This window comes from Mustela lutreola, chromosome 8 (assembly GCF_030435805.1).
Source record: "Mustela lutreola isolate mMusLut2 chromosome 8, mMusLut2.pri, whole genome shotgun sequence".
Taxonomy (NCBI): Eukaryota; Metazoa; Chordata; class Mammalia; order Carnivora; family Mustelidae; genus Mustela; species Mustela lutreola.
Genome location: NC_081297.1, coordinates 4467510 through 4495413, shown reverse-complemented (window position 1 = coordinate 4495413; position 27904 = coordinate 4467510). Strand labels below are relative to the sequence as shown.

The window sequence follows — 27904 nt, the reverse complement described above, 5'->3', positions numbered from 1 at the left end:
GCCCTGAGAGTGAGGCTCTGGATGAATTTTTAGCACGCACTTCGGAGAGCAACATGGTCATCATGTCATTCTCTGCAGGGACTTTGAAAGGGAGATGGTTTGTCCCTGGATGCTGCCAAAGAGGCAGCAAGAATTTAAATGGGGGGGGGGGGGTTGCAAACCCATGACCCGGTGCCTGAAGTTCCCTTTCCTCCGCAGGAAGTCCTGCTCCCCCCTGAAAAGACCTTGCTTCATTCTTGGGGCACTGCCGCACCTCTTGAGTCAGCGAGGGGGCTCCCTGCTGCTGGAGCCTGCGAGGGCCTTGGGACAGGTCTCAGGGCACAGCGAATCTGACCCAGCCCCCAGCAGCCTAGGATGCTGTTTCAGAAGTGGTCGGACTAGACACACTGATTCTCCTCATCCCCCGCCAGCCCTGCCCGCAGAGCTCTGGACCACGTCTCCCAGCCCAATCTCCCAGGGCCAGTCCGGAACTCTTCGGCCGCTGAGCTGCACTGATTTGCAAAAGGACATAGCTGCCTTGTTCCTGAAGGTGCTGTGGCAGTGAACCACACCAATGAATCACCTAAAATGTGCCCTGGGACACTTCTGGGGGGGCTAGGTCCTAAATTCAGGAGGCAGTGGGCACGGATAGCACAGAAGGATGCCAAGGCGATTTTTCATGATTCCGGGCAAAGAGCCCCAGAGTCTGTCACCGCAAGAAGCCGAGGGAGATGATGCTATTTGACACCGTCATTTCACAAATGTGGAAATGGAGGTCCAAGGTCAGGGAACCAGCTGGAGCACACCTGTCAACCTTGGGGGAACCGCTGCTCACTGGGGTTAGGACTTTGAGGACAGGACTAAATGGCCACTTCGATGGGCAAAATTACAGTAGCATTTCACGCCGCCTTGCAAGCATTCTCACTCCCATTAGAGACGCTTTGGTTATAGCATAAATAATAAATAGGGCAACGGCTGCAGCCAAAACTGCTCACCAAAAGTTTCTTTTTTTGGTATTAGAATGATGAGTGTATTTTCCCTAAGAACTTTCTGGCAACGTGTCCACATAAAGCCACACACACAGTAACAAAGTGTGCTGCTTAGCATTTCGCGGATGACATTCTTGTTACTGAAACAGGAAGTGAGTCAGCCACGAGAAATCATATATTTTATTCCGTTATGTTGGCTCACTTGAAAAAAAAAAAAAAAAAAAAAAAACCTATCTCAAGGCAACAGTGTTTGTTGTCTAAATAATACATTTTTTTTGGATGAACACGTAACACAGAGGTTGATACTTTGAAATTTTAATTAATGGTTTCTAGGAAATTAGGAGAGACTTCCTCAATCAAGATCTCATCGTTAAAATTTTGCAAAATGGTTTTCACGGATATTCTAACAGAATCAAACAAGTATTTTTTTAACAAAAGGGAAACCAAGTTTAATACTTTCAGGGGCATAGATTCTACTATTTGGTATTCTTTGTAAAACCTACAAACCAAAGAGTAGGGTTATGACTGCTATTAACCAGAAGCTTACACTCATTCAGGGGAACTTTTTAAGGCATTCAAAGGGACTGAGTGTTTAGATATTACTAATTTCAGAATTTTTATTCATTAACTCTAAGCAGGGCCAGGATAAAGGCTGTCCTTCTTCATTAAATCTTTGCATCTATGCAGTGTAAATTGGCAACACAAAGAAATGTATTTCGGGACAAATGCCGAAAACGCTTCAATACATTCCCATAAATACAACTAAAGCTCTTTGCCTACTGAATACTGAGAATACGTTTACAGTGCACGGGCTATTCAAGAACAATGCCTCTACTACTAAAATGTGCTTAAAATAAATAAAAAAGGATTTTAAAAATTCTATTATTAGTGTTTGCAAATTCCCCCACCCAGCCTTTCGATGATTCAAATAGAAAGTCTTCTCTGGCTACGGAGTCAGATGTGTGGCATTCTTGTCAAGGGCTGGCTCTCCAGAAAAATCTCCGCCCGACACACCACGTACTTCTAAGGAATGTCTCCCACGGTGGGATGCAGCAGACAGACCCTGGAAGGAGGACCCTGGGAAGGTTCCAGGCCGGCCTCTTTGGGCACAGATGCCGGAGCTGGAACCACGGCATGGCCCCTGTGCCTCCCACCACGAGCCCCTGCGTCCCCTCGCGAGACGGTCCCGACTCCTGGCTCCGCTCCTTGCTCTGGGCTCCAGTGGACGGTCGAGGACATGGGCTTTTTTTCAGTTTTGTTCTGCTTTCCCCCTGCCTTCACTCTCAGAATGAATAGTCTCTATCTGTAATTACTGGCTTTATATCTTTAAATAGTGAACCAAGACACCTAACGTTGTCTCTGCAAGGATTCACACGTTGGCTGCCGGTGACCTTGGGGATGGCCCTCCCGCACAGTCCCTTCACTGTGTCTAGAGGGAAGGATGGGCTCAGAAAAAGTGCCTTTCACGTTTTTGTCTTTATTAGCTCCGCACTGACTGTTATCTGCTACTTCCACATTCTGCATAGATCTAATTTAGGTATTGAAAAAAAAAAAAAGATACCCCAGACAGTATCCTGGATTGGCAGTTTCAAAAACGCATGTGGTTTCAAGCCTTCATTGCAGATCTGAAGCGAATTATTTCTGTAAATGTGTGAAAAATTGACTTTCCTAAAAACTGACTTCTGGTGTAGATGAGCTAAAGCCTATTGAGGAGAACCACAGCGCCTGGCATTTCCTCTCCATTATTGTCTTCAAGCCACGAGGAGTCCTTGATAATTTGAGCTTTCTGAAATGACAGATTCCATCAATTTGCTTTTTAGAGGAACATGTTTTCTTGTGCTCTGTCATGTAATATTTTACCTTGAAGCATTAAGAAAACATCTCTCTGCTCTGCCATCTGTGAGGGCTTCTGGGCTCAGGGGAGGGACAGGATTTCTCACCACAGAAGATCCAGTGCTTGTGGCCGTGTGCTCCCTTCACAGAGAGACAGTCACACGGCAGCGTTGCCTCGCTCCCCTGACAACATGTTATTTTCAAGTACCACTTTTTTCCCAGCCAGTTCCAGGATTTAACTCCTAATGAGATGTTGGATTTCAACAAGGTAACCTTTTAAAATAGTGTTATAAATAGCTCGTCATTCAGAGGCTTTTCTTCCCACTTCACGGAGGATGGGTAATTCTAGCCAAATATTTGCTACCTACGCAGCCCCTCAAATTAGTCATTCAAATGCTCTTGAAATCTGGCATGTTTTTGATGAATCTGTTCATCACAACAATACTATATTTTATTCTAAAGTAGCTCTAAAGGCGTTCATTCAGGCTGTGCTTTGCCTTAGGTCAGCTACAAACTCTTGACAGCCAGGGAATTAATTGGCTGTAATATAGCCACGATCCCTCCCTCCTGTGTGTGTGTGTGTGTGTGTGTGTGTGTCTGTGAATGTGTGGACCTCTGAGTTGTCTGTGTGTGTCTGTACGTCCTTGTGTGAGTGGTGTGTCTCTGTATGTGTCTGTGTGTGAGTGTGTGTGAGTGTGTGTGTCCATGTGTGTCTGTCTGTGTGCCCAGTCCCAACCAAGGCTATTTCTAGGAGAAATAAGAACCAAGCTATTGGGGTGCCCGAGTGGCTCAGTCGGTTGAGCACCCGATTGGTTTTGGCTCAGGTCATGATCTCAGGGTCATGATCAAGCCCCACACTCAGTGGGGGGTCTGCTTGAGATTTTCTCTTTCTCTCTCCCTCCGCCCCTCCCCCTGATCTCTGTCTTTTTCTCTTTCTCTCAAATAAATAAATAAAAATCTTAAAAAAAAAAAATAACAAGCAATCAAAGAAATCAAGGAAGACAGTGTGCATTTGCACCATGGTCACATGGATGACTGCGTGGACATGACACCAGGCCTTCCTACATGCTAGCCAGCAAGGCCCGAGAAGCCACCATAAAAATGGGGACATGGGACTTCCCTATGGTCTGAGGCCACTTACAGCCAGTATGTGTCAGATGTCTATAGAACCGACAGGAGATGGAAATAGGCAGAAGAAAAGCCAATGATACCCGCATTCCTCCTCCAAGAATTCACCTGCCATCCGTGCCCACCATTATGACAGCCCCTGAGTCCAGAAACAGGGAAAACAATCCTCGGCAGCCTGCTGGTAAATGTTACCCCGTGTTTAATATCTGTGCAGTCTGCCTGGGAGTCAGGCTGGATTTGTCACCAGACTTTAGACAGAGTTGCATCTAGAACTGTGGGCTGAGCACACATTATCTCATGGAGTCCCCAGCCAGTCGTGGAAAGGAAACACGTTTGTCACTGCCACGCAGAAGAGCTGAGTCAAGCCACCAGGAGACATTAGAGATTAGGTAGGAACTCAGGGCTGTCTCTAAGAGCAGACCCCCAGCCCTGACCCTGAAGGAGGTCAAATGAAATAAAATCAACATTGTGTGTTTAAACTCCACAGACATAGGATATGTTATTAGAGGTTGTGGATCCCAGGCCACCCAGGCTGGCTTCCAAATTCTTCAGTAACAAACAGGGAGCAGGAAATCACTAAACCCCTGCTCTTCCATTCCCATCTCTGGGGACTGACATTGAAATCTCTCATCTCAGGCAACACTCGGCAGAGCCCTTCACAGGTGTCAAGGACTCCAGGAGGGGTAATGTGGGAGGGCCCTCGGTACCAGGCTAATGCGTGCAACCCAATGTCACTTCTGGATTTGGGAAAGGTGGTGTGGTCCACCAGGGTGTGCGTGAGATGCAGTTTTCCTAGTATGTGTCCGCTGACTAAGAGCATGCAAAGGCTCGCTTACTAAACGGGGAAGAAGCACCTCCAGCTACACAGCCGTGCAAAAAGCCTAGGGGTGAAAAGGGCCCAGTTGTGCATATGGCCCAAGCAAACACTTTTACTCAGAAGGCAGCTCATGTTTGTCACACTCTTGGCAGTCCGGCATCACATGAAATAAACCTTGCAGAACATTCCAGGAAGGCGGCTTGAGTGCTCAGGACTCTGGTTCCTCTAGCAGAACCCCACCCCCCTACTCTATCCACACCACAAGTGTTCTAGGCTCTTGATAAGATCAACAAAACCATAAAACAGAGATTCATACTGGCTGGAGAGCTGAGGGACTTTTGAAATGGTCTCATCTTCCCTAGGCAGTGGTCGACTTGGTTTCCTACATCAGATTCAAATAGTCTCGCAGCATATTCAAACAGAAGACTTGCCATGCACATAGGTTTTTTGTTTGTTTGTTTGTTTGTTTTTTAAAGATTTTATTTATTTATTTGAGAGAGAGACAGTGAGAGAGAGCATGAGCGAGGAGAAGGTCAGAGGGAGAAGCCGACTCCCCATGGAGCTGGGAGCCTGATGCGGGACTCGATCCCGGGACTCCGGGATCATGACCTGAGCCGAAGGCAGTTGTCCAGCCAACTGAGCCACCCAGGAGTCCCATCATGCACATAGTTTTAAGCACTGATTTCCTCCAAAATTTTTCTTGTAGGTTGTCATGACCTCTAGAAGTTTGTATCTGAGATTGCCTGAGAACAAATGTTGTCTTAAAAAAGAAAAAAAGTCAATTAATATGTAAAGAAGTACGCAAAGCAATAGGAAATCCTTAAATATCTTTTTTAAATCGTGGCGGAAGAGGACCGATTGTCACTTGATTATTCCTTCTGCACCCACGTCCTCCCAGACACCACTAGCCTTCCTTTCGTCCCCCGACCTTACCCCCATCAGCACAAAGGCCCCTCATCCAAGAAGCATCCTAAGACGGCATTCACGAACTCCCCACGCATCGCTTCCCGTCTCATCACCTGAGTCATTACTGTTTACCTGCTGTCCCTCCAACAGCACATGAGCTGGGTGAGGAGGTAGTTTTGGACACTGTTATGTCCTGAAGGCATAGAATGATGCCCAAAAATGAGCAAACACTCAGAAACAAAATAGGATTTTCTCTGAGCGCTTAGGATGTTTCTGCATACATGCAATGGAAAGATGTTACCATAGATAATAAAGATTTGTGACTCATCTGAAAATGTGAACACTTCACGGGAATGAGAAACTGGCGTCGGAGGACAGACACATTCCTGCACTGAGCTCAGCTGGAGATCACCTTTGTTACAGGCACTTCTCTTTTCGGAGACAAGTGTCACAAAAATCTGACCCACATACAAATTTGCCAAGTTCTGAGTGCGGTTACTTTGGTTATGGGAAGTTCGTTTGGGTTCTTTCTGAGATACCAAGCAAGCGTGGTTAAAGGTGCTATGTTTCTTCATCCTTTCTTCGTGTGCTTTCTCTCCCCACTCCCCTGCTCATGTGCTCGCTTTCTGTCCCTCTCTCTCTCTCTCTCTCTTTTACATCTTGGACTTATCCAGTTTTATAAAACCCAGTACATGAAAACGGAAAGAAAACAGATGTCCACCATTGGCAGAGTAAGAAAAAACATAACCGTGATCATTATTATGAGTTGTTAAACTTATTTTTTTTTTTAATTTTATGAAATTCACTCCCTCTGGCTGAAGCTAGCAGTCCAGGCCCATAATTCTGCCCCCATTCTCTCTCTAGATACCACGGAAATAAAAATGCACCATTACAACAACAAGAAGGTAACAGGAATTAGACCCATCTCAATACAGGTCTAGGGAACCATTTGGGAACAGTGCGGGGAGCGAGGTATCGGGTAGACGTCTACACCCTGGGATGTGCTGGAAGTGGGTTTCAGACGAGGCGAGTGTCAGCACACCCAGCTGAGCCGCAGAGATGCCTGAACCAGCGCGACACGCAGATGGGCGTGGGGTGAGAGGTGGGCGGAGGACAGGAGGAACAACGGAAGTCCTAGCTATGGGATAGCGCGCCAGCCCAAACCTCAGTCTCCATGCCCCGCTACCACCCAACCCTTAGAGCGCCAGCACTTACATTCCAGCAAGACATCAGACCCCCCCCCCCTTCCCAAAGACACGAGAGCAAATGTTTCAGACAATATCTGGCTACGAGTAAACTTTACACACAGCCTGTGGGAGCTCCCTGCCCACTAGCTCCCTGCCCACTTATCCTAAACGATTCGTCCCTTAGAGCTCCGGAAAGAACTGCTACCAGAGGAGATGTCTCTGGAACCATCTCTAGGGATGGAAAATGCTGGGAGATTAGTGGTCCGCCCAGGTATCCCCAGCCATGTGAGAAGAACCAAGAAGTTACTGGAGGATGCATTCCAGAAAAACGAAGGAATACACATAGAAAACAAGAGAAAAGGAAATCTACCAAGAGCAACACATTCCAGGAACAGCCAGGAGCATCAAGACTGGCTGTTTGTCACCTAGAGGGTCACCCTGTCCAACACTTCGTTTTATTTTTTTTTCCTTCAATTTCTCCGGAAAACAATAAAATATCATTTTAAAAAAATGTTCCTGAGCCAGCCTGCAATTTACCCCATGGATGGCATTTACCCAGGACTGCAACTCGTAGAGTTAGTCCCTAAGTGCAAACCAATTCAGGACATATCCTTCTTTAGGATAAAAAAAAAAGTCATCTTTTGTTTTAATTTCTAGATGGGCAAAAAGAGGGGAGAAAAGTGAAGAAAAATTAGAGAACCAATTTCATCTTCATTTACTAAAATTAGATCCTGCCTTCGGCTCAGGTCATGATCCCAGGGTCCTGGGATCAAGACCCGCATCAGGCTCCTTGTCCAGCCGGGAGCCTGCTTTCTTTCTCTGCCTCTGTCTGCGACTCTGCCTGCTTGTGCTCTCTCTCTGACAATAAATTAAAAAAAAAAAAAAATCTTTAAAAAAAAAGGAAAATACCCTGAAGTGACATCATTAGCCTGTACGTAGACCCTCGTCCCGACAGACATATGCAGCCACCCAGAGAGTGTTTACTGAATGGCCGCTAGATCAAGCATTATGCTAAGAGCTGTTTATCAAAAAAGCATGAGGGCCCTCTTTAGAGGAGACAAAGGCACGCGCCAGCAGCTGAAACCCTGAGTGGCCCTAAAAGACGGTGTAGACGTCCCGCAAGTATGCGCAGGTTATCTGCTTATTCGTGTGCTCTGTACTTGCAGCGGCACGATACCCGAAGACCATCTACATTATTACCTGCTTATGAAATTTAATTTCTTGGGGAAATTTTCAGTCATTGCTCAGTTTTTAGCCGGCACTCCAGGCAGTTCCTTTTTATTTAGAACGTAGTAGGTGAAAATAAGATGAAAGGTGTTCGCCCGCAAACATCACCCTACCTTATTTAATTTACAACAGCAAACTTTAATCTTACTTGTAGTCGCCAGTCTGCAATTCTTTTACTCAACTCCGAGTTTTTTTTAATGTCCTCTCTCTCTCTTTTTTCTTTAACAATTTAAGGCTAAATGACAGACTTTGGATTTAGACCAAATGCATCAATCATTAATTTCTGGCAACCTTCCCCTTTCTTTGTGTCCTCTTATAAACTCCAGCTCTGAATCTCAATTTTTAGAGGCTGCTTCATAGGGTGAGGAGACAACATTGTTGCCTCTAGAAAATTCTCTTAGGGCGAGTGCCTGCCGACATCTGCAGAGGGAAGCAGGACGGCAGTACTCGGCATCACTTCTGGGAAGCTGGGAGTCTCCTGGGGAGAAGCATCCCGAAGCATGCGAGACAGCAGCTCACCTCTCAACAGGTAAACTCGGGAAACTTGCCTTCTCATCGAGCACCATCTCGTCGCGAGCGGGCTGAGTTGCATGTCTGAGCCTGTCTGCCTTGGCCGAGAGGTGTGGACGGGGCAGTCAGCGCCCCTCGTGGGGAGCTCGCAGACCTTGAGGAGGACGAAAGACAGAGCTGCAGTCACAAGCTGAGGCCGTTACTGCAGAGGCAACAGAGGGCATGACAAGGTGCCGGGCATGATGGGCTGCTGGGGAAGGCTTTGGGGTGAGGGGCTCCTTTGGGCAGAGTCTCCAAGGCTGTGAAAGGGGGTGTTACAGAGGGCTCTTGGGTATTGAGAGGTAGGACACACCTGGCTGACCAAATCAGGAGGAGGAATTTGAAGGAGACAGTGACACAGGATTGGACGGCCCAGCCCTGGGGCAGCGAAGTCCAAGGGAGCAACGAAACCCTGAAGGCTGATGTGTAGGCCCCGTAGCTCACCGCCCCGAACCTCACCTCCCTGCTACCAGATCTTGGTGATGTTCCTCAGAAGCAAACCCATGGTCTTTTCTCTGGGTTGCCCAGTTACAGGCACAGGGTGGTAGTCACGTCTTGGGGCCCGGCTCAGGTGGCCCTGCTCCAATCCCAGCCGGATTCCCCTGTCTCGAGGCTGCAGAGCTCGAGCTGTCAGCTCAGGGGCATTCCTGCACTCGACTCACTGTTTCCACCTGGACCTGCTGCTCTCAGCCAGTGACCTCAGGCAAGTGACCTGCCTCTCCTCACGGTGGCTTCCAGATCTCTGCCATGACATAACAAGAACATGGACTTCAGAGGGCCGCAGTGCCCAGCGCATGTGAACGATCCCATTTCCTTGCTCCCGGCTGGATGATTTCAAACAAGTTGTAGAAAATCTTGTGTCTCCACTTCCTTTCGATTTACTGTGGCGGTGGTGAGGCAGTTGTGAACATTGCAGCAGATAATCCATGCAGAGCCCTTAGCAGAGGAACCGGGCAGTGCTCCGGGGTCCAGCTGTGTTATTCAGCCTCCGAGGAGAGCGGCTTAGTGCTCAGAGTCCCCGCCGAGACCCTTCTCACCTCTTGCCTGCCATCAGCTTCCACATCAACGTCCGCACTCCTGCCACGACTTCCTTTGCAGGAGACATTCCGCTCGTGTCCTCCAGCATCACGGGCGCAGCCTCTCCTCACAAGGCCGCGTGCCAACCCAGCTCCAGGTGGCATTACCCGGGGTCCCTCATCTGCTCATCAGGCCCTCTCTCCCGGCACTCTCTGTCACTGGCCTTCAAGACCACCCCCGGGAAGCTGCCAAAATCATTATCTCCTCTGGGTTTCACACGCCGTGCCTCCTGCCCCCTCCTCGGGGCTGCTGACTCCATCCTGGAATGTGGGAGGAAAAGAGCCTTCTCACCAATCTCTCACCCGTCCAATGAAGGAACCAGGACCGAGCAGCCCTGACATTTTCACAGGTCCAGGTAATTCTTTGTGCATCTCTGAAGCAGGCCCGAAAATCTGTTCCCCTCTGGACCCTGGACCTAGAGCGCTCAACTTGAAGTAATTCAGTTCTTGAGAAAGCAACATGAGTTTCTTTCCCTTGTTGGTTTGTATCAACACTCAATCAAGTTTTTAACAGAGACCTGGCCCCTAACAGCTGGTGGTCACTAGTTTAGGACAGGAACAAAATAAGCAAGCCCTTAAAGTCATATTATCTAAGAAAATTTTTGAAATGTGAAGTAACATGTGTTCTACTATATGAAAATGTTTACTGTTGGTCATGTAGGCAACTAGGTGGAGCTTGTCTTATCCCATTATTCTATGACTGTTAAGTATTATGTAATGCAAGTGAAGTTATATTCTTTTCACAGAGTGCAAAACAATGACCTCCCGAAAGATGTCCACATCAAGTCCCTGGAATCTAGGCGTGCGATCTTATTTGGAAAATAGGTCTTTGTAGATGTAAGTAAATTAAGGGCCTTGAGATGAACTCATCCTGGATTATGTGACTCAGCCCTAAAGGAAATGACATGTGTTCTTATAAGGGAACGGGGAGGGAGATTTGAGACAGGAGAGGAGACAGCTGTCCTGTGTGAAAAGGAAGAAGAAAGAGCAGTGATGTGGCCACAAGCCAAGGAAGCCAGAGGCCACTAGATGACAGAGGGACAGGAACTGCCCTCCCCCAGAGCCTCCAAATGTACCATGGCCCTGCAACACCTTGGTTCAGACTCATGGCCTCCAGCACTGTGAGAGAATAAACTTCAGTTGTGCCTGTGGTGATCCGTGGCAGCACCTTAAGGAAACTAACACAGAATAAACAAACATTAATTTCAAATTATGACTCATCACATGCTTTAAATCAATATAGCACATTCCTCCTTTCTGTCTCTCTCATGTCTCTCATGCTTTCTCTGTTTCAAAGCACACTGCACACCCTAGTATACTTCCCCTCTGCAACTTGCACACCATAGTTATCCAGACTTCAGCGTTTGTGTACAGTTCTTTATTTAGGTGGGGGGAGGAAGAACTTACAGAAAGTTCAATGCACAAATCTTAAATGTACCATCGGATCAATTCAGACAAATGCAATCACCTGTGCAACTACACACCTATATCCAGATATAGAACAGGTCCATGATCACCACCATCATCACCATCACCACCATCCTCACCATCATCATCATTACTGCCACCAGCACCATTAATACCATCATCACCACCATCACCATCACTACCACCACCATCTCCACCACCACCATCACTGTCAACACCACCAACACCATCATCACCATCACCATCACCACCATCATCATCACCATCAACACCATCACCATCACTGTCAACACCACCAACACCATCATCACCATCATCACCATTATCACCAGCACCAACACCAACATCACCATCACCACCTTCACCATCATCACCAACACCACCACACTATCATCGCCAACATCACCATCACCATCATCACCATAATCACCACCACCACCATCACTGTCGACATCATCATCACCCTCACCGCCATTGCTATCAGCACCATCACCACTATCACCATTACCACCACCATCATCATCACCATCACCAACACCCTTTACCATCACCATCACCCATCACTGTCATCATCACCAAGAGAACTCCATCATGTCCTTTCTCAGTCAGTCTCCACCCCTGACTACCAAAGTCAACCAACATCAGTTTTACCTTATCTAGAAATTAATGTAGTCTGAATTTCTCGCTAGATACTTCTGTGTGCAGGGCTTCGTTCACTCAGCCTACTGTTTCTGAGATACATTCATGTTGCTGCATGTGTGACGAACAGTACGAACCATAAGGAAATTCACCTTTCCTGGTTAAGGACACCTGGAGAGTTTCCAGTTTTTGACCATTATGGCCAAGCTGCCATGAATGATCTTGCACAAATTTGTGAGCATGTTCTTTCAGTGCTTTTAATGAAATGCCTAGAAGATGGAGGAGCTGAGTCATAGAGTAGGCATATGTTCGGCTTTATTAAAAATGGCCAGCATTTCACACCTCCACCAATAGTGTAGGAAAGTTCTGGTCACCCCCCACACATCTTTCCCAACTCTTAGTGTCCTGGGTCTTCTTAACTTTAGCTATTCTAGTGGGTTTTATTTTACATTTCCCTGATGACAAATAATGTTGAACATGTTTTTAATGTGCTTATTAGCTATATGTATCTGTTCATTTCTGTTTTTATATTTTCAAACAAATTTTATTATTGGCTTATATATACCCTTGATACCTGTTCAACACTCCATACATGTTTTTGAGAATATTTTTTCTCAGTCTTTGACTTGTCTACTAATTTCCTAAGTGGTGTCTTTTGATGAAGTTTTAAATTTGGTAAGTCTAATTTGTCAATCAGAAAAAAATATTTTTTTTCCTTATGGTATGGCTTTCTATATTCTGTCCAAGAAGACTTTGCCAACCCTTATGTCATGATGATTTTCTTCTGTGCTTTCTTCGGGAAGCTTTGTAGGTTGGTCTTTCATTTACTCTACAATCTGCCTCTACTGATTTTGTATAGGATGTGAGATTGGGCCGAGGTCTGGCCCACCGTATGTGCACTCAGGTGTCCTTGCATTTGCTGAGACTTTCTGTGCCCTCTTGGGTTCCTCTGGTGCTCAGTTCTGACTAACATAAAGAAAGTTATAGGAGAACGTCGCTTCCTTACACCCTAATAACAAGAAGAAGTCAGATAATCTACAAAATCCTCATCTCCTTTAGCCTATTTAAGAGCAGAAAGTGGCCGACCCCAATGGGAACAAAGTCTCAAAGGTGTGAAGACTCACAGAAGAGAAGTCACACCCCACACCGGCCCCCCCTTTCCCCCATGAGGGAAAAGAGTGATGGGTAATGGTTTGTTAATGCCTGAGTGTAGCTGGCAGGACAGACAGACAGTCTGGAATAAATGGGTGCCTGAGACACAAGCTGAGGTGGAAGCTCTTTGCACAGGCCCCCAGCAGGTGCTCCCAAGGGAAACGGGTGGGCAGGGTAAGAGAGCAGAGGCAGCCCTACGCTCTCCCCACCACCCAGCCCCGCACTCTCAAGCGGGAAGGAAGCTTGAAACCCCACCCACACTCCCAGAACCTTGTCTCAAAGGAAGCCCAGAACCTTTCAGAGCTGAGGCAGAGCCCGGAAGTCAAATTCTCTTGCTGGGAGAAAGGCAGGACTCTCCCACCTACCGACCCTCCTCCAGCAGGTGCAAGAAAGTCTGGCTGCCCAGGGGAAGCAGCAGGCACACTGAGGAACCCAGGCCCCGGAGCACAAATGCATAGGCCCGCTTGAGAGGGCAGTTAGATGAGAACAGAAAACACGGCCCGCTCTCACCGCCAGCCCCCAGCTCGCGGAAAAAGCAGCAGGATAGGCGTCCCCAGGATGTCAGACCAAGGATGTTCCCTTCCATTTCGAATTTCTGAGTGTTTCTATCTGTGAATGGTCTCTTTGAGCTTCACCTCCTTTCAAAGGCCATTCCTTGAGGTCAGGTCCACCTAAGATAATCTCCCTTTTGATTAACTTCGAGTCAGGTGACAGCAAGGGCGTGGAGCCGGGCTCAGGAGGAGGGGCTGGTGCAGGTCAGGGGTCCCTCGGCCACATTAGAGCTCTGCCTGCCTCAGGCTCTCCCTGTCCAGTTCAGCGTGAGAATCCGGCGGCGCGAGCAGGAGCGCGCAGCGGACGGTAGGCCGTCTGCGGAAACCAGCGAGACCAGGGTTAAAACACTTACCCTGACACTTAAGCAAATTGTGTGTTTTTTTTCTGAGCTTCAAATTTGTTTTTTCCACTGTCGATTCTAACACCTACTTCCCGGGGTCCCGTGGGCACCACGTGGACAGGGCTCAGCGCAGCACCTGACGTAGGGAACGTGTTTACCGAGTGTGGATTCTCTTCTTTTTTCATTTCTTCTATAAAACTTTGATAGATAACAACATATTTTCCCACTGTTATCAAATATCCCAGAGCTCATTGAGATATTTTAAGAAGAGGGCCACTGTAAAAGAGAGGCCTCAGATGTGTATAAATTCTCCCCCTTTGATGCCACCGAGGCCAGAGCACGGAGCACTTTCCCTATGCTCATAATGTAAGTTGAACATCTATTAAAAACTATCAATAGACAACTTTCCTTATTACCTATTTTCAGCACTGATAGTTCTTTAAGGAGCCAATCTTTACCTTAATGTCAGACTGCAATTGATGTTTTGGTAATAACACCAAAACCAAAATGAAACAAAAGCAGCTTCTTGTCCAACAGAGCATCCGCCAGTATCATTGGGGGCCATTGTCGCCATGACCCTTGAATCAGCCTTCGTAAGACTCCTTTGAAGAGCCCTACCTGAATGATCTAGAAGAGGAAGGATCAAAATGACCAAAAGCTTATTTCTCATCCCATACACCTTTACGCTGAAAGTTAGGTTTAAAACACAAACTTGATTTTAAACCATGTTTTTTCTAAATGTGGCAGAGAGAACTTAGCGGCATGAAATGTCTGAGTGCGACCCGAGTGTGACCAGAGAGGGAAGTGGAGGAGGGTGTGCGCGTGGGGGGGGGGGGGGGGAGAAGGAGGAATTGGCACCAGGTTGCTACGGGGTCAGACTCCTCTCTCCTCCCAGAGTGCGGAGAGCCTGGGGCGGCCCCAGGGAAGGGTCCAGAGCCTCTGCAGGCGGTGGGCCGTGTGACCGCTGAAAGAACAGATGAGCAGAAGGTAATGGAGAAGACCAAGGGCCACGCTCACCAGCTGGAGTTGAGGACTTTCTCTCCACAGCTTGGAGAGCGAGAAGCGGTGGGAGGGAGGGGGAATCTGCAGTGTGGGGTGGGTGAGACAGAGACGCTCTTTTTTTTTGAAGATTTTATTTATTTATTTATTTATTTTTAGAGAGATGGGGAGAGGGACAGAAGGAGAGGGACAAAAAATCTCCAGCAGATTTCCCTGGGGGCATGGAGCCCTGTGTGGGGCCCAGTCCCACAACGCTGAGAGCACACCCAAGCTGAAACCAAGAGTCCGGCGCTTCACCCGCTGAGCCATGCCGGTGCCCCCAAAGAAGCTCTTTTGCAGTTACTGGACCTCACTGTGGGCCCAGCTTTGCCTCTGATTGACTATGGGCTCTGCATAGGTGATTTCATCCTGCTGTCTACGCTCACTCATCTGTCTTTTAAAAAGTGTTGGCGCCTGAGAGGCTCAGTCGGTGAAGACTCTGCCTTCGGCTCAGCTCATGATCCAGGGTTCCGGGATCGAGCCCCACGTCAGGCTCCCCACTCAGCGGAGAGCTGCTTCTCCCCTCTCCCTCTGCTGGTCCCCCTGCTTGTGTGCTCGCTCTCTCTCTCCCTCTTTCTCTCTCTGTCAAAGAAATAAAACCTTCAAAAAATAAATAAAATAAAATAAAAACAAAAACAGAGGTGTGGGGGTTTATAAAACAAGTATCAACAGCAAACTGGACAGACAAATAGGGGTTGGATAACGGAAACACGCCTTCATTTGATGAAATGACTATCATCAACCAGGGGGTTTAAGGCATCATCTTTCAATGCTACCAAACGGATTCTAACAGCCATTTCCGTCTCCTACATAAAGGACATAAAGCATGCGACCAAGGCCACACATGCAGCAGGATAGCTGGAGTCTAACTCCCACGTCCCACTCGCCCCCACCCCGCCCCCGCCCCAGTGACTCTGGCCTTCAGTGCTCATCCTTTTAGAAGTCAGATGTGACTGGTATAACTCAGATCCCACGCAAGCAGACTTTTTTCTCATGGGAGGCTGACACTGCTTGCCCACCAAATAGCTGCTTCTACCAGGCGCAGAACTGCCTCTGTTTTAAGACAGCTCCCTTCCTATATAGCTCCCTCCTCCCCCGCGGCAGGGAGCTGTGCCGATTTTGTACCCGTAGGAGAGTCCCAAATACCTGGCCAGGCACAGGCGTGAGCTGAGCAACAGAAGCGGGATGGCTCACGGGTGCGGTGGGAGGTCACAGCGCTGCTTCTCTTTGAAAACCAGTCTACAGATCCTGTTTTTATACGGGGTTTTTTTTTGTTGTTGTTGTTTTTATTTGAAATCACCATTTTGAGTGTATCTGTCCAAATGAGGTCCAAATCTACATTCTATAGGCACGCAGATAAGGAAAATTATTAAAACAATGAATGGTTAATGGTCCAAAGGTACATGGGGCACCATAATCAGGACATCCATATACATTGTTCCCTTCTCTGGACTTGGGGAGGACTTCCCACCCTTCCCCGGACTTTCCTCCACAGGCCAGGATGCCAGCTTTTGGTCACTTGTATACTCCCCAGATTATTGCTTCCTTTGGCAATGGCTGCTAAGGAAATCCAACAAAACCACGCTCTTGAAACCATATTCCAAATATGACCAGAGCTGGTCCCCAGGTTGGCTCAGCCAATGGGTGGTTCAAGGTCACACCATCTCTGCTGCTGGAAATAGACCCAAGGTACATGTCTCACCTGCAGAAGGCTAGACATCCTCTTTGTTTCTCGGGAAAATGACAGGAACACAGGCCAGTGATCATCTATGACAAATCAAATTGTGGATCATCTTCACAGACCACGTGATAGCTCCAATGAGCCAATAACCTTTTCTAACTTCAGATTCCCTGCCTAGAATCTTACTGGGTCATAATTCTGGTATATTCTAGTCGGCTCTAACGTGTGAAAATCTAACCCTCAAAATCCTTTTACATGTCACATTTTTAAAAACTTCAAAAGGATATTCATTAAAGTCTATCTTGAGATAAAAATGAAACTACTAGTTATAATTCAGTTTTCCATTTTGAATTTTAAAATGCACATTCTTTGTGGTCTTGGCATTTTTCTTGAAAATGAACATTATGGTATATTTTAGGACATAATTCATATGGGGAAAAAACACGTTGAATGTCAGCACCATCCTAATTTAAGTGGTTTGCACATTCAGAGGAAGAGCTTCGTTGGTAACCTCGCTGAGGGTTCGGTAGCAAACTCCTCCCAGTCAGAGGTCGGCCTGCATCTTCCCAGGATGAGGCCTTTGGCGGGTCCCTAACAAGTAAAGGGACACTCTACGTTCTCAATCCCTGGTTGGCAAAACTTGGGTGGGCAGCAGATTCACCTGGCAGGGCGCTCGCTCAGACACCGTGGCTGGGACCGGCCTGTCCCACCCCAGCTCTGCATTCTGTAAGTTTGGGGGCTGGAGCCTGAAAATGGTGTTTTTAACAAGTGCAGAGGTGGTATGGAAGCGGCGCTAAGCCTGGGACCCTACGGAGAACCAGTTATAAGGCATCTCTTTTCGATTTTTTATTCTTTTTAAAGATTTTATGTCTTTATCTGACAGGGAGAGACACAGCGAGAGAGCGAGCACAAGCAGGGGGAGTGGGAGAGGGAGAAGCAGGCTCCCACCAAGCCAGGACCCCGATGCGGAGCTCCATCCCAGGGCGCTGGATCATGACCTGAGCCAAAGGCGACCTGTCACCGTCACCCACTGAGTCCCCCAGACCCCCAGCATGTCTTGTTTAAAGGTGGACATTCTGTCTCAGAGAATCCGAGTGTAAAACCTACACTTGACCCTAAAGGACCTCGCTCAAAAGCCGTGGGATCCAACATCCCTCGTCCAGGCCTTTCGGACCCTTTTCTGCCCTTGAGGCGGTTTGGGAGGCGCACGGGGGAGTGGGAAGGGCAGACGCGGGTCCCTCCAGCGGGGCAGGTCCCTGCGACACATGGCTCTGTCCCCTCCCCGTCCAGCGGTCACCAGCAGGCGGGCCTGAGCCCTGGGGGTCGGGGGTCCTGGGCCCGGAGGAGACCAGAGAGGGGTGGAGGGTGACCGAGGGGGGTCCGGGGCACGGAGGGGGAGGGCGGGGGGATGCAGGGAGCGGACGGCGGGGACAGAGGATGCGGCACGGAGGGGCGACGGGCTGGGGACAGAAGAGCCTGGGGCGCAGGACGGCGGGGACAGCGCGGCCGGAGGCGGGGGCGACCGGAGCGAACAGCGCAGGCCGGGGCCGCCCCGAGGCGGGGAAGGGCCGGCAGGGGCCGCCGGAGGCCGAAGGGGAGCGGCGCGGCCCCGACGAGCGGGACAGGGACTCGCGGCCCCGCGGGCTCCCTTCGGCGCGGCCGCAGCCCGGCGCACGGAGCCGCTCTGCCGGGGGCCCGGGACCGGCCAGGGGAGACGGGGCCGAAGGGACCGGCCCGGGAGACGCGACGGGGACGCACGTCCGGACTCGGGACGGGACGGGGCCGGGGGCTGAGTGACCGGAACCGCGGGGGCCGGGACGGGGACGCGGACGCGACTGCCGGTCCGCGCGCTGGGCCGGGGCGACCGCGCCGGCGCCCGAGCCGGGGCACGGGGCACGGGGACCGGGGGACGGGACGCGGGCGCGGACGGGAGCAGCGGGTCCCCCGGCCGGCCGCGGGCTCACTGAGCCGCTCGGCCCGCACCTCCCAGCGCCGACTCCTCCGGCGCGAGGCGGCCCGCGCCTTATATACCCTGCTAAAAATAGCCTGCGAGGACGCCTTCCAATCAGAGCCGCCTGAAGTTCGAATTGAGCCAATGGCGAGGGCCGTGATGGAGAGGCTCGGTCACGCCAGGCGGGGCCGCTGTGAGTCAGCGCCTGCCATTGGCCGGAGCTGACATCACCGGCGCGCGGCCTCCGGGCCGGGCGCAGCGCGATTGGGCGGCGCGCGGGGCGGGCGCGGCCGAGTCACGTGGGGGGGCGGGCGTGGGGGGGAGCGGGGCGGGGAGGAGGGGGAGGCCGGCCGCGGAGCTTTGAAGAGGGAAGTTTTGCAGGGGCTCGGCTGGCAGTGCGTCGGCCGTTGGCGGACCCTGCGCGGGCTCGCGGGCGCGTCTCCGGGCTCCGGCGGGATCCGAACCCGCGGCGCCGCTCCGCCGTGCGCCCCTCGGCCCCGCGCCGCCGGCTCGGCCGCGGCGCCCCCGACCGCAGACCGCGCGGCTGCCGCCTCCGGCGCGGCCGCGACCGCCCTCGGCGCGCGACATGGACGTGCTGCCCATGTGCGGCATCTTCCAGGAGCTGCAGATCGTGCACGAGACCGGCTACTTCTCGGCGCTGCCGTCGCTGGAGGAGTACTGGCAACAGGTAACCGGCGCGGCCCCGGCCCCGCGGCGCCCCGGCCGCGACCCCGGCCGTCCCGGGGCCTCCGACGGCGCGGAGCCGCGGTCACCGCCGCCGCCGCTGTCACCGCCGCCGCCGCCGCGCGGCCGGGCTCCGCGGCGCTCCCGGGCCGTCCGGGCGGCCTCCTCCGGCGGGGCGGCGCCGGCCCCGCGCACAAGTTGGGTGCCTCGTTGGAGCTGCAGACCCCGCGGCGGATCGGCTCGCGGGAGCTCCCTGCGCGGCCAAGGCTTTCCTTTTCTTTTTTCTTTTTTCTTTTTTAAATGGGGAATTTGTTTCTGTTTTTGGCTTTTTGGGTGTTTGCACAGAGAGTTGTTTTTGTTGTTGTTGTTGTTGTTTGGTTTTTGGATTTTTATTATTATTATTATTATTAAAAATGTCACCACCGAAACCTCCTTTTGCCTCTCCCAGGTCATTTGCAGTTTCTTTTGCCTCTTGGGGATCCTTACGATTTGTGTCGCTCGGCCTTGTTTTTCTTACCTGCTGCTTTTGTCAACCAGAAAAAAAAAAAAAAAAAAAAAAAAAAAGCCAACAATGTTTGCACAACCAGTGACTTATCAGTCATATGACAATGAGCCCGTCCAAATGGCTTCAAGTCGGAGTTTGAGAAGAGTCTCGGTTTCCGGCATTTTTTTTTTTTTTTTTTAAGTAGAACTGGAATTTTTGACATTGGACGTTTCAGAAAGTGAACCCCCCACTCCCCCAGTTGGTCGGGCTTGCCCGAAGGGAGAGAGACTCTGACACTTGTCCCATTGTCGTGAGGAAGACGGAAGGAGGGATGGGGCTGTCTCTCTGCCCCGCTAGGCTGTTGGCTTTTTGTCACAAAGTGAATTAGCAGATCAAATATATTCTGTGCGCTCAAAGCCTAGACAGCTTTCAAAAGGGATGAAGTGCAAAGTGTTGCAACCTTCACAGGCCTGCTTAATTGTTCCCAGCCCTGTCCTGCCTTCCTCTCCCCTCCCCCCTTTTCCTCCTAAAGAAGCTGCTCCCTAGGACGTGATTGAAATTGATCTAAGTAGTTTCCTTCGGGCATTTGGGATTCGGGCCCCAAGCCAGGCTGAGCTCCCGGTCGCCTTCAGAGGCGTTTCAACTCTCGGAGAGCGGCGTTTTGGTCCCCAGTGCTTATCAGCAGAATGGAGATTTTAAATTAGCCAGATTATTAAAGTTTAACAAGATCTCGGTAAATGTGCTTTCCTCTCTCCTCTGCACGTCAGTAAAATACCTGCCCCCTCTCCTCCAGATACTGTTTCTCAGAACCCTGGCGTATGCACTGTAACGCAGACGTCTAATTTTAGGGGTAAAGAGAAAACAATCATTGTTTTTTTCCCCTTTGCTTGCTCATGCTAGCTCTGTGACGAGTCTGTGGGGAGGGGGAAGGGTGTGTGCTGTATTGTAGCAGGAGCATTTGCTAAGTAAGCAAGCAAGCATGAGCCCTTTGGGTAGGCTTCGCTAGTCCTGAAAATGATCTGCTACCCAGAGCAGAGTTTGCCGTAGAAATTTAAGTCTGTAGAGTCACGTTTGTATGGACAGCTTATATGGACATACAGGCAGCTGATCCTAGTAAAGATAAGGGCAGATATAATTTAATCCTAAAATGTTTCCTACCGTTTTTCTTTTCCAGTGGCTAGAAAGTTTGAGATGGTGGGGAGAGGGGATGCTGGTCTGTCGGCAGTTGTAGCTTCTTGAAAGGTTGGTTGTGGGGCTGGGGAGGGGCACTGTCCGTGACACACTGCATGTATACTTGAACCGGGTCCTTTTTTGGCCGCTGGTCAGAATTTCAAAAGGAAGTCTCCTTTGGCATTGCGTGAAAGAAACAGAGTGATGACTCATACAGTTGTACTCTTGGCCAGGAGATAAAGTTCGGGTCCATTGTGGGACTCCCAGCAGGGCTGGGGAGGAATTTCCCTCCTGCATGGTTTACAATAGCAGATGGCCATTCTGGAACTACTGTTGCGGCTCCTGTTTTTCTCTGACCACTGTGGAAGTCATTAAAGTTGTGTGCGAGCTCGGCCCCGCAGCCCTCGCGAATGGCATTCTTTGAAAGCCTCCTAGGTCGGGGCTGTACAGGAAACGGGGTGGTTTCTCCGCAGCTCCACTGATGTCCCTGAACGCGGACCCTCAGCCGTGTCTCTGAAGAAAGACACACGCAATGTCAGAACACATTGCCTCGCGTGCAGTGCGGCCTTTCTGTGTTGTGCGTGAGAAAGGAGGGCCGCCCGAGCATTCCTTAAAGCACATGGTTCTCGAGACTGTCAGATGATCTGGTTAAACCTGTCGGGGGGCATGTGCCTGAGGCTGGTTTTCTTTGTGTGGTTTACAGAAACTCTGTAGTCACGTCAACACTGGTAACTGTGACAAAGGTGGCCTAGTGACCCTCAGTCCTTGTGGCCGCTGGTCCAACCTGGAAAGGCCTGGAGAGGTATCCACGTCTGGTCCTTCTCCTGATTGCATATGTCCTTTCCTAGAAACAGCTTTCCTCTCGCTCTCCTAGAGACGCGATTCTTACAGCACCACGGCCACGTTCTGTTTGCCCTTGACTCCTGCATGTTTTTTGGAAACGTGCTTTCAGTTCCACTGTTAGTCGTCATCACGATCACGTGTCTTCTTGTGGTTCCTCTCACACAGACCTGCCTGGAGCTGGAACGTTACCTCCAGAGCGAACCCTGCTACGTGTCAGCCTCCGAAATCAAGTTCGACAGCCAGGAAGATCTGTGGACCAAAATCATCCTGGCTCGGGAGAAAAAGGAGGACCCGGACCTGAAGCTTTCCTCCAGTCCCCCCGAGGATGCTCTGAACAGCCCCGGCTTTGCTTACAACCTGGACACCAACAGCCTGAACTCCGACGTGAGCAGCGAGTCCTCGGACAGCTCCGAGGAGCTTTCTCCCACCACTAAGTTTACCTCCGACCCCATCGGCGACGTCTTAGTCAACTCGGGCACCCTGAGCAACTCTGTCACCTCCACGCCCCCGTCTTCTCCAGAACTGAGCAGGGAGCCTTCTCACCTGTGGGGCTGCGTGCCGGGCGAGCTGCAGCCCCCCGGGAAGCTGCGCAGTGGGACTGCGGGAAAGCCCGGTGACAAGGCCAGCGGGGACGCCTCCCCGGACGGCCGGAGGCGGGTGCACCGCTGCCACTTTAACGGCTGCAGGAAAGTTTACACCAAAAGCTCCCACTTGAAAGCACATCAGCGCACTCACACAGGTCAGTCCCTCCTGCGATGCGGGAGGTGGGCCACTGGTGGGCGCCACTGAAGTGCACCAGCCCTGGGAGGGGGCCGGGGCTCCGCAGGAGGCTGGCAGAGCAGACACATCCTCACCTCATGCTTCCCCAAAAGAGTTGGGTCTCTGGGGAGGACAGAGTAGGAGCTCATGGACTGGACGTGTGTGCCCGATGCAAGGGCGAGACTTTCAGATTAACCACCTGAGGTAAATCCTGTTCTCCCCCTACACCCCATCCCTCACTCACTCCCACCTTCCTGGTCATCCGGGGGGCCTGTGTGCCCGCTCCGGGCATCCTGACATACGGAGTTCCCTCCGATTTTCGGAAATGGGACTCGAGGGTGGGGGAAGGGCTGGCTGGGGGCCGTGGCGCATGCGAGTGTCCTGGGGCGGGACGGGGGGGGGGGGGGGTTCTTCGGGGGGAGGGGGGGGAGCCGGGCCCCTGCGCTCAGCGGGAAGCAGTGCCGATCCCTGGGTGCTCCCTCAGACGTCCTCTGGGCATCACGTGGCCTTTGTTTTCTGCTACCAGTTTTAAAACAAAACAAAACCTCTTTGTAGTGAAAGCCCACAACTCAGATGAACCTCCCTCAGATGAAATTCCTGGGAGGGTCTGGGGTGGCGGGGGGAAGGGTCGCACACATTCCCGAGCGGGCAGGGGTGTGATCTTGCACGTGGAGTCACGTCAGCAATGACCTGCCCCGGGACAGGGATGAGAGAGGACCTCTGAGACCTCAAGTCGGGGTCCCCTGCAGAGCCAGGGTCAGGACCCAGTCTCCCCGCCACCCCGGTCTGTCCCGCAGGCCCACTCGGACACTGGCTGGGGCAACATGTTGAATTTCCTCAGGCAGCACTTCTAGTGAATTCGTATTTGTCGTCTGCCCGATGGAAGAGGTCGATTTGGTCGCTCAATTGTCATTTAGAAAGTGCTTTGAAGGCCCAAGGATGGGGTTTCCCAGAAACTCATGACCTCAGTTTTAGAGAAATGTCGTTTCCCCGGAGGAAAGTACAAAGCCTCATTCCACAGGGAAGTGAGTAAGGAACAAACTGAGTGCTTGAGAGAAACCGTTGCCATGGAGAGAGCAATAAAACCCTGCCCCCGCCGGGGCTGTGGGTCCAGTGGGCTGACACGTCACCTCAGAAGTATTTCACCAGTCTGAGTATTTGTCATTCTTACACGGTAACGCCGAGGACAGTCACGCGGGCCCTGCCCGGCCGGGGTCCGTCCGCAGCGCTTGGAAGCTCAGGGCTGCTGGGTCAGGAGCACCCCCACCCCGCCCCCCGGTGTCCCCTCGAGCCCTAACCAAGGTGGGCCCCCGAGCTGGCAAATGAGTTGACTTTTGTCCAACTGCTTCTGTGTGTTCTGTCGCCTCACACCTCCTCCTGTTCAGTGAAATCACGGTGTGCCTGTCGTGTGCTCTCTTCCCAGGAGAGAAGCCTTACAGATGCTCATGGGAAGGGTGTGAGTGGCGTTTTGCAAGAAGCGATGAGTTAACCAGACACTTCAGAAAGCACACTGGTGCCAAGCCTTTTAAATGTTCTCACTGTGACAGGTACGTGCACAAAGCTAGGGACTGAGCATGGCCTCTCCGGGAGGGACAGGCCTCAGCATAGACGGCGGGCGCTTCCCTGTCCCGCGCTCCTGCCTGGGACCTTCTCAGAGAGTCTGTAATCTGCCACTTGTCCAAATTAGGAAGAGCCAGGTTCTGGGGGCATGAGCATAGGGTGATTTCATTCATACCTTCTGGAGGTTGGCCTTCAGCCGTGCAGCCTAGACGCTTGAGTAATGAGGTCAGGTGAGATTCCCCCAAAGGCCGGACCGCGTCCCTCCTCTGCGTGCCCCTGCGCTGGACTTTCCTGCCCCGGCAGCGCGAGCGGGAATGGCCGTGACGCCGTGGACTCCCCGCTCCCCTCGGAGAGGGGCTGGACCGGGAGGGCTGTAAGCTCCTCTGGGCGGGGACCTAACTTGTCGGGGGCCGATTGCTCCGCAGGTGTTTCTCCAGGTCCGACCACCTGGCCCTGCACATGAAGAGGCACCTGTGAGGGAGCAGAGCGGCGAATCCTGCGGGCTAAAAGGCTTCCAGGCTGAGAGACAGCCGTGGAAGGAGGGTGCGCGTTCCAGCCAAAGCATGCCATTTTGCACCCCACCCAGTTGCCTCCAGGACCTCGACTTGCAAGGTCTTTCGAGGGCGAAAACGTCATGTCAGAAGCGGCGGAGCACCCGCGGTGTGTGGTGTTTGGGTGGCCCTGGACTCGCCATGGGTACCTGTCTTCCGAGTGGTCCCCAAGCCTTTGCCGTGAGCATGTGCACTGAGAATGTTACTGGTTGGGTTGACTGTCTGCGGAGGGTCTGTTCGTTACTGACTGTGTGATGGGGGCAAAAGAGTCTTTTTCCCTTGCGGTGGCGAGACCGCAAGAGGCAGCGAGCGCGGAGTTTGAGTGTAGTGTGTGCGAGGAGCATCCCACGAGATGAGATGACCACCGATCATTTCCTGGGGGGTGGGGATCTGCGCCTTAGGGGGGTAAAAAGAAAAAGATGTTAAAAAAAAAAAAAAAAGAAGAAGGGAAAACATGGAGGGCGGGCGTGGGTGGTCAAGACCCCCGGTGTGGCGGATGGGTGTGGGGAGGGAAGCCCCTTCCCCGTGTGAGAGAACTTTCCGTGTCTGGTGCAGCTACGAAAAAAAAAAAAAAAGTGCAATGTGTCAAGTAGCTTGTTTACTTGCTACAACAGAGCTCATTTGTTACCCGTCGTATAAGCTGTGTATTTACGAATATAACACATTGATAACTTTTCCTTATAAGACAAAAAGTAATGCATGGTCTGGGGAACTATCTGCTTTCCATTCTTAAATCAGGACTACAATGTCGGTTCCAGTTACTGAGCAGCTAAGATAGGATTGGTCGAATTCAGTGATTCCCTAGCCGTCTGGGCCTGGCGATACACAACTCTTCCCCACCTCCCCCTACCCCAGCGATTTCACAACACTCCCCTTTCAGAAAGGCGTTGTGCAGCGTAGGGTTATTTTTTAAATGATTCTGAATTTGAAGTACCTTTTTGGAGAATTTCCTGATGCCCTTTGAAGACATTGGGCATATGTTGGGTATCAAGAATGCTAGGGCTGGGAATTGCTAGTCTAATGTTGCATTAGACTAAGAACCTAAAATTTTTCTCCGTTGGGTGGATAAAACCACTAAAGCTTAGAAACTGTTTTCTCATGCAGCTAAGTTTCTCTTATTTATGCCTTGAGGACTAATTTCTGGTTTTCTAGCTGTTAATGCACTGTAGATCTTAATAATGGTGCCTTATGCAAGTGGCCCCTTCCGTGGGGGTCTCATACAGGGGTTTGGGTGATGCATGCTTTATTAAGGCTCTTTTCTCACCTGGCATTGTACTGTATCACTGTATAATACAGAAACAAAAATCTCTTTAAAGTCCTCCTTCACAAAGACAAACAGAGAGATGAAACTCCCCAAACAAGTCAGTATTTACTCGATATTTTAGACAACTTGACTTCAGTGTTAAAGTGGAAAACACATGATAATTAGGAAATTGGACCATTTCTGCCACCATGAGACTTTCATATAGACTTTGCACAACAATTGTATAGATCACACACCGGCTGTATTGAATATGTAACATTTTCACACATATTAAAGATACAGAAGTATAAAGAAACAATGTTAACGTATTTGCTTAAAAGGCACAAGCTCCACATATCTATCTAGCTATCTGTCGGTAATACAGAAAGTATATTACTTTTTTTAAAAAAGTGGGCGGAATTCTTGTGTATGTATATGTGTGTGTATAGTGTGTGTATGTGTGTGTGTATGTGTGTGTATGTGTGTGTATATATATACATATATATAGATAATATATAAATATTTTTTTAAGGAGAAATGAGAATGTTTAGATAGAAAATTCCACAGCCTGTGAAGAAATATTTCAGAATGGCCATAAAGGAGGTAAAAGTTAAAACCGTAACTTTTATAAAGGCTTTATCTGTAATTTAATGATTTGCTACAGATCCTTGGCATCCAATCTATTTCAGACTGCTGACTTTGCTCATCGTTATTGGCAGGTCCAGAATAAGGGACCTTCGGCCCTTTGAAAGTGGCACGGAGGGAACCCTAGCCCACTAATTGGTCTCAGACACACTAAGGGTTTGATTTTGAATTTCAGCCTTATTAGAACATCTACCCTAAGAGGAAGGGAATCACAGGGAGTCTTTTTTAGAATACTTTTTATGCAGATGAAGCTATTTTTTCCAGCACATAGATTCTTCCAGTTTTTCCAACAAGTAATTTCCCCGAATTGGCGTACCACAGCATGGACAGCTGCTAGGTCATCCAGCTGCTGGCTTGTGGGTGTGGATCTTTTCTTTATATATATATGTATATATATATATATATATATACACATATGAGTCTGGCTGGGCTGGTATTTTGTTTGATCTTCCTGGAAATGAGCAATGAGGAAAGCTCACATAACTGGTTTTTTTTTTTGTTGTTTTTTTTTTTTTAATCTGGGCTGATGGATACACTTACCTGAAGAGCTCATTTCATTTTGCTGAGGGGAAAATGCACTTTTCTTTTGGCAACTCCAAATCCAGGCACTTGGTTTGCTGGGTTTGGGGAAACCCCTTTTTTGGCCCTGCTGTGTTACTTAGCCATAACAATTCCATTAAGCAAGAAGGTAAACAAAAGACAAAAAAGGAAAAAAAAAAAAACAAACCGAAACCCACAACAACTTGCACTGGCTTGTCTCCCTTACGAAACACCATGAAGTTGTGAGGCTGGTGCCATGTTGTCAACGCCTGTAATTTTCATAATAAGCAAGGACATAAAGAATCACATTCTGTTCAGGTGATAACTGAGCCTCAATCAAGCAGAAACTTTTTGCTTGACGTTAAAAAAAAATTTCTATTAGTGAAATTTCTTTTTTTTTTTTTGAAGCACCCTGTTAGCTAAAGAATCTTTGTAAGATTTTTGTAAAATTTTGTTTTACAAGATTTTATTTGAAATTGTTTTTTGCAAGATTGTTATATTTCTGTATGAATGTATTTTTTATTGGAATAACATAAAAGAATTCTTATCAGCATCTTGAGTCTGGTGGTTCTTTTTCGGGGTGGGGGTGGGTGGTGGCAGTCGGGGGGGTGTCGAAAGAGATTCCTGTTCTATTAATCAGCCTGGCTCCTCCTTGGGAAACATCGCTTGTGCAATTCTGACAGCCGCTTGCCTGCCTTTCCCGAAACCCTGACTTTTCAACAGCCTGTCCTGGGAGCTCATGTGGAAAGAGGAACCTGATGTTACTCTCAGGAAGGTAGAAATGACCAAGGGCCGGCAGCAGGTCCAAAAGTCAGCCCTGGCTTCAACCTAGTCTTGTTTATGAATATACATTTATTTATTTATTTATTTATTTATTTATTTTTAAAAGATTATTTATTTATTTATTTGACAGAGAGATTACATGTAGGCAGAGAGGCAGGCAGAGAGAGAGA

The 27904-nt window shown here is 49.9% G+C and overlaps 1 protein-coding gene and 2 long non-coding RNA genes across 3 annotated transcripts; 2 read left to right on the top strand and 1 right to left on the bottom strand.

The window, feature by feature from the left end:
• Positions 1-14662: 14662 nt before the first annotated feature.
• Positions 14663-15476, top strand: LOC131838046 (uncharacterized). Its single transcript, XR_009356432.1, has 2 exons — positions 14663-14789; positions 14961-15476. It is a non-coding gene; the product is annotated as an uncharacterized LOC131838046 (long non-coding RNA).
• On the bottom strand, positions 15334-18436 carry LOC131838047 (uncharacterized). The gene is made up of 4 exons (XR_009356433.1): positions 17183-18436; positions 16543-16607; positions 15987-16182; positions 15334-15422 (listed from the first exon to the last, which is right to left on the bottom strand). It is a non-coding gene; the product is annotated as an uncharacterized LOC131838047 (long non-coding RNA).
• Positions 18437-18828: 392 nt separating this feature from the next.
• On the top strand, positions 18829-27504 carry KLF6 (KLF transcription factor 6). Its single transcript, XM_059183694.1, has 4 exons — positions 18829-19160; positions 21819-22392; positions 23836-23959; positions 24398-27504. Exons 1-4 carry the CDS (start codon positions 19059-19061, stop codon positions 24447-24449), a joined length of 852 nt encoding a protein of 283 aa, XP_059039677.1. The 5' UTR covers positions 18829-19058; the 3' UTR covers positions 24450-27504.
• The last annotated feature ends 400 nt before the right edge of the window (positions 27505-27904 follow it).

Bases quoted from the DNA above. Each gene is read 5' to 3' on its own strand.
- KLF6 (XM_059183694.1), top strand. From the start codon at position 19,059: ATGGACGTGCTGCCCATGTGCGGCATCTTCCAGGAGCTGCAGATCGTG. The intron at 19,161-21,818 runs GTAACCGGCGCG...CCTCTCACACAG, and splicing joins TGGAGGAGTACTGGCAACAG to ACCTGCCTGGAGCTGGAACG. The intron at 23,960-24,397 runs GTACGTGCACAA...ATTGCTCCGCAG, and splicing joins AAATGTTCTCACTGTGACAG to GTGTTTCTCCAGGTCCGACC.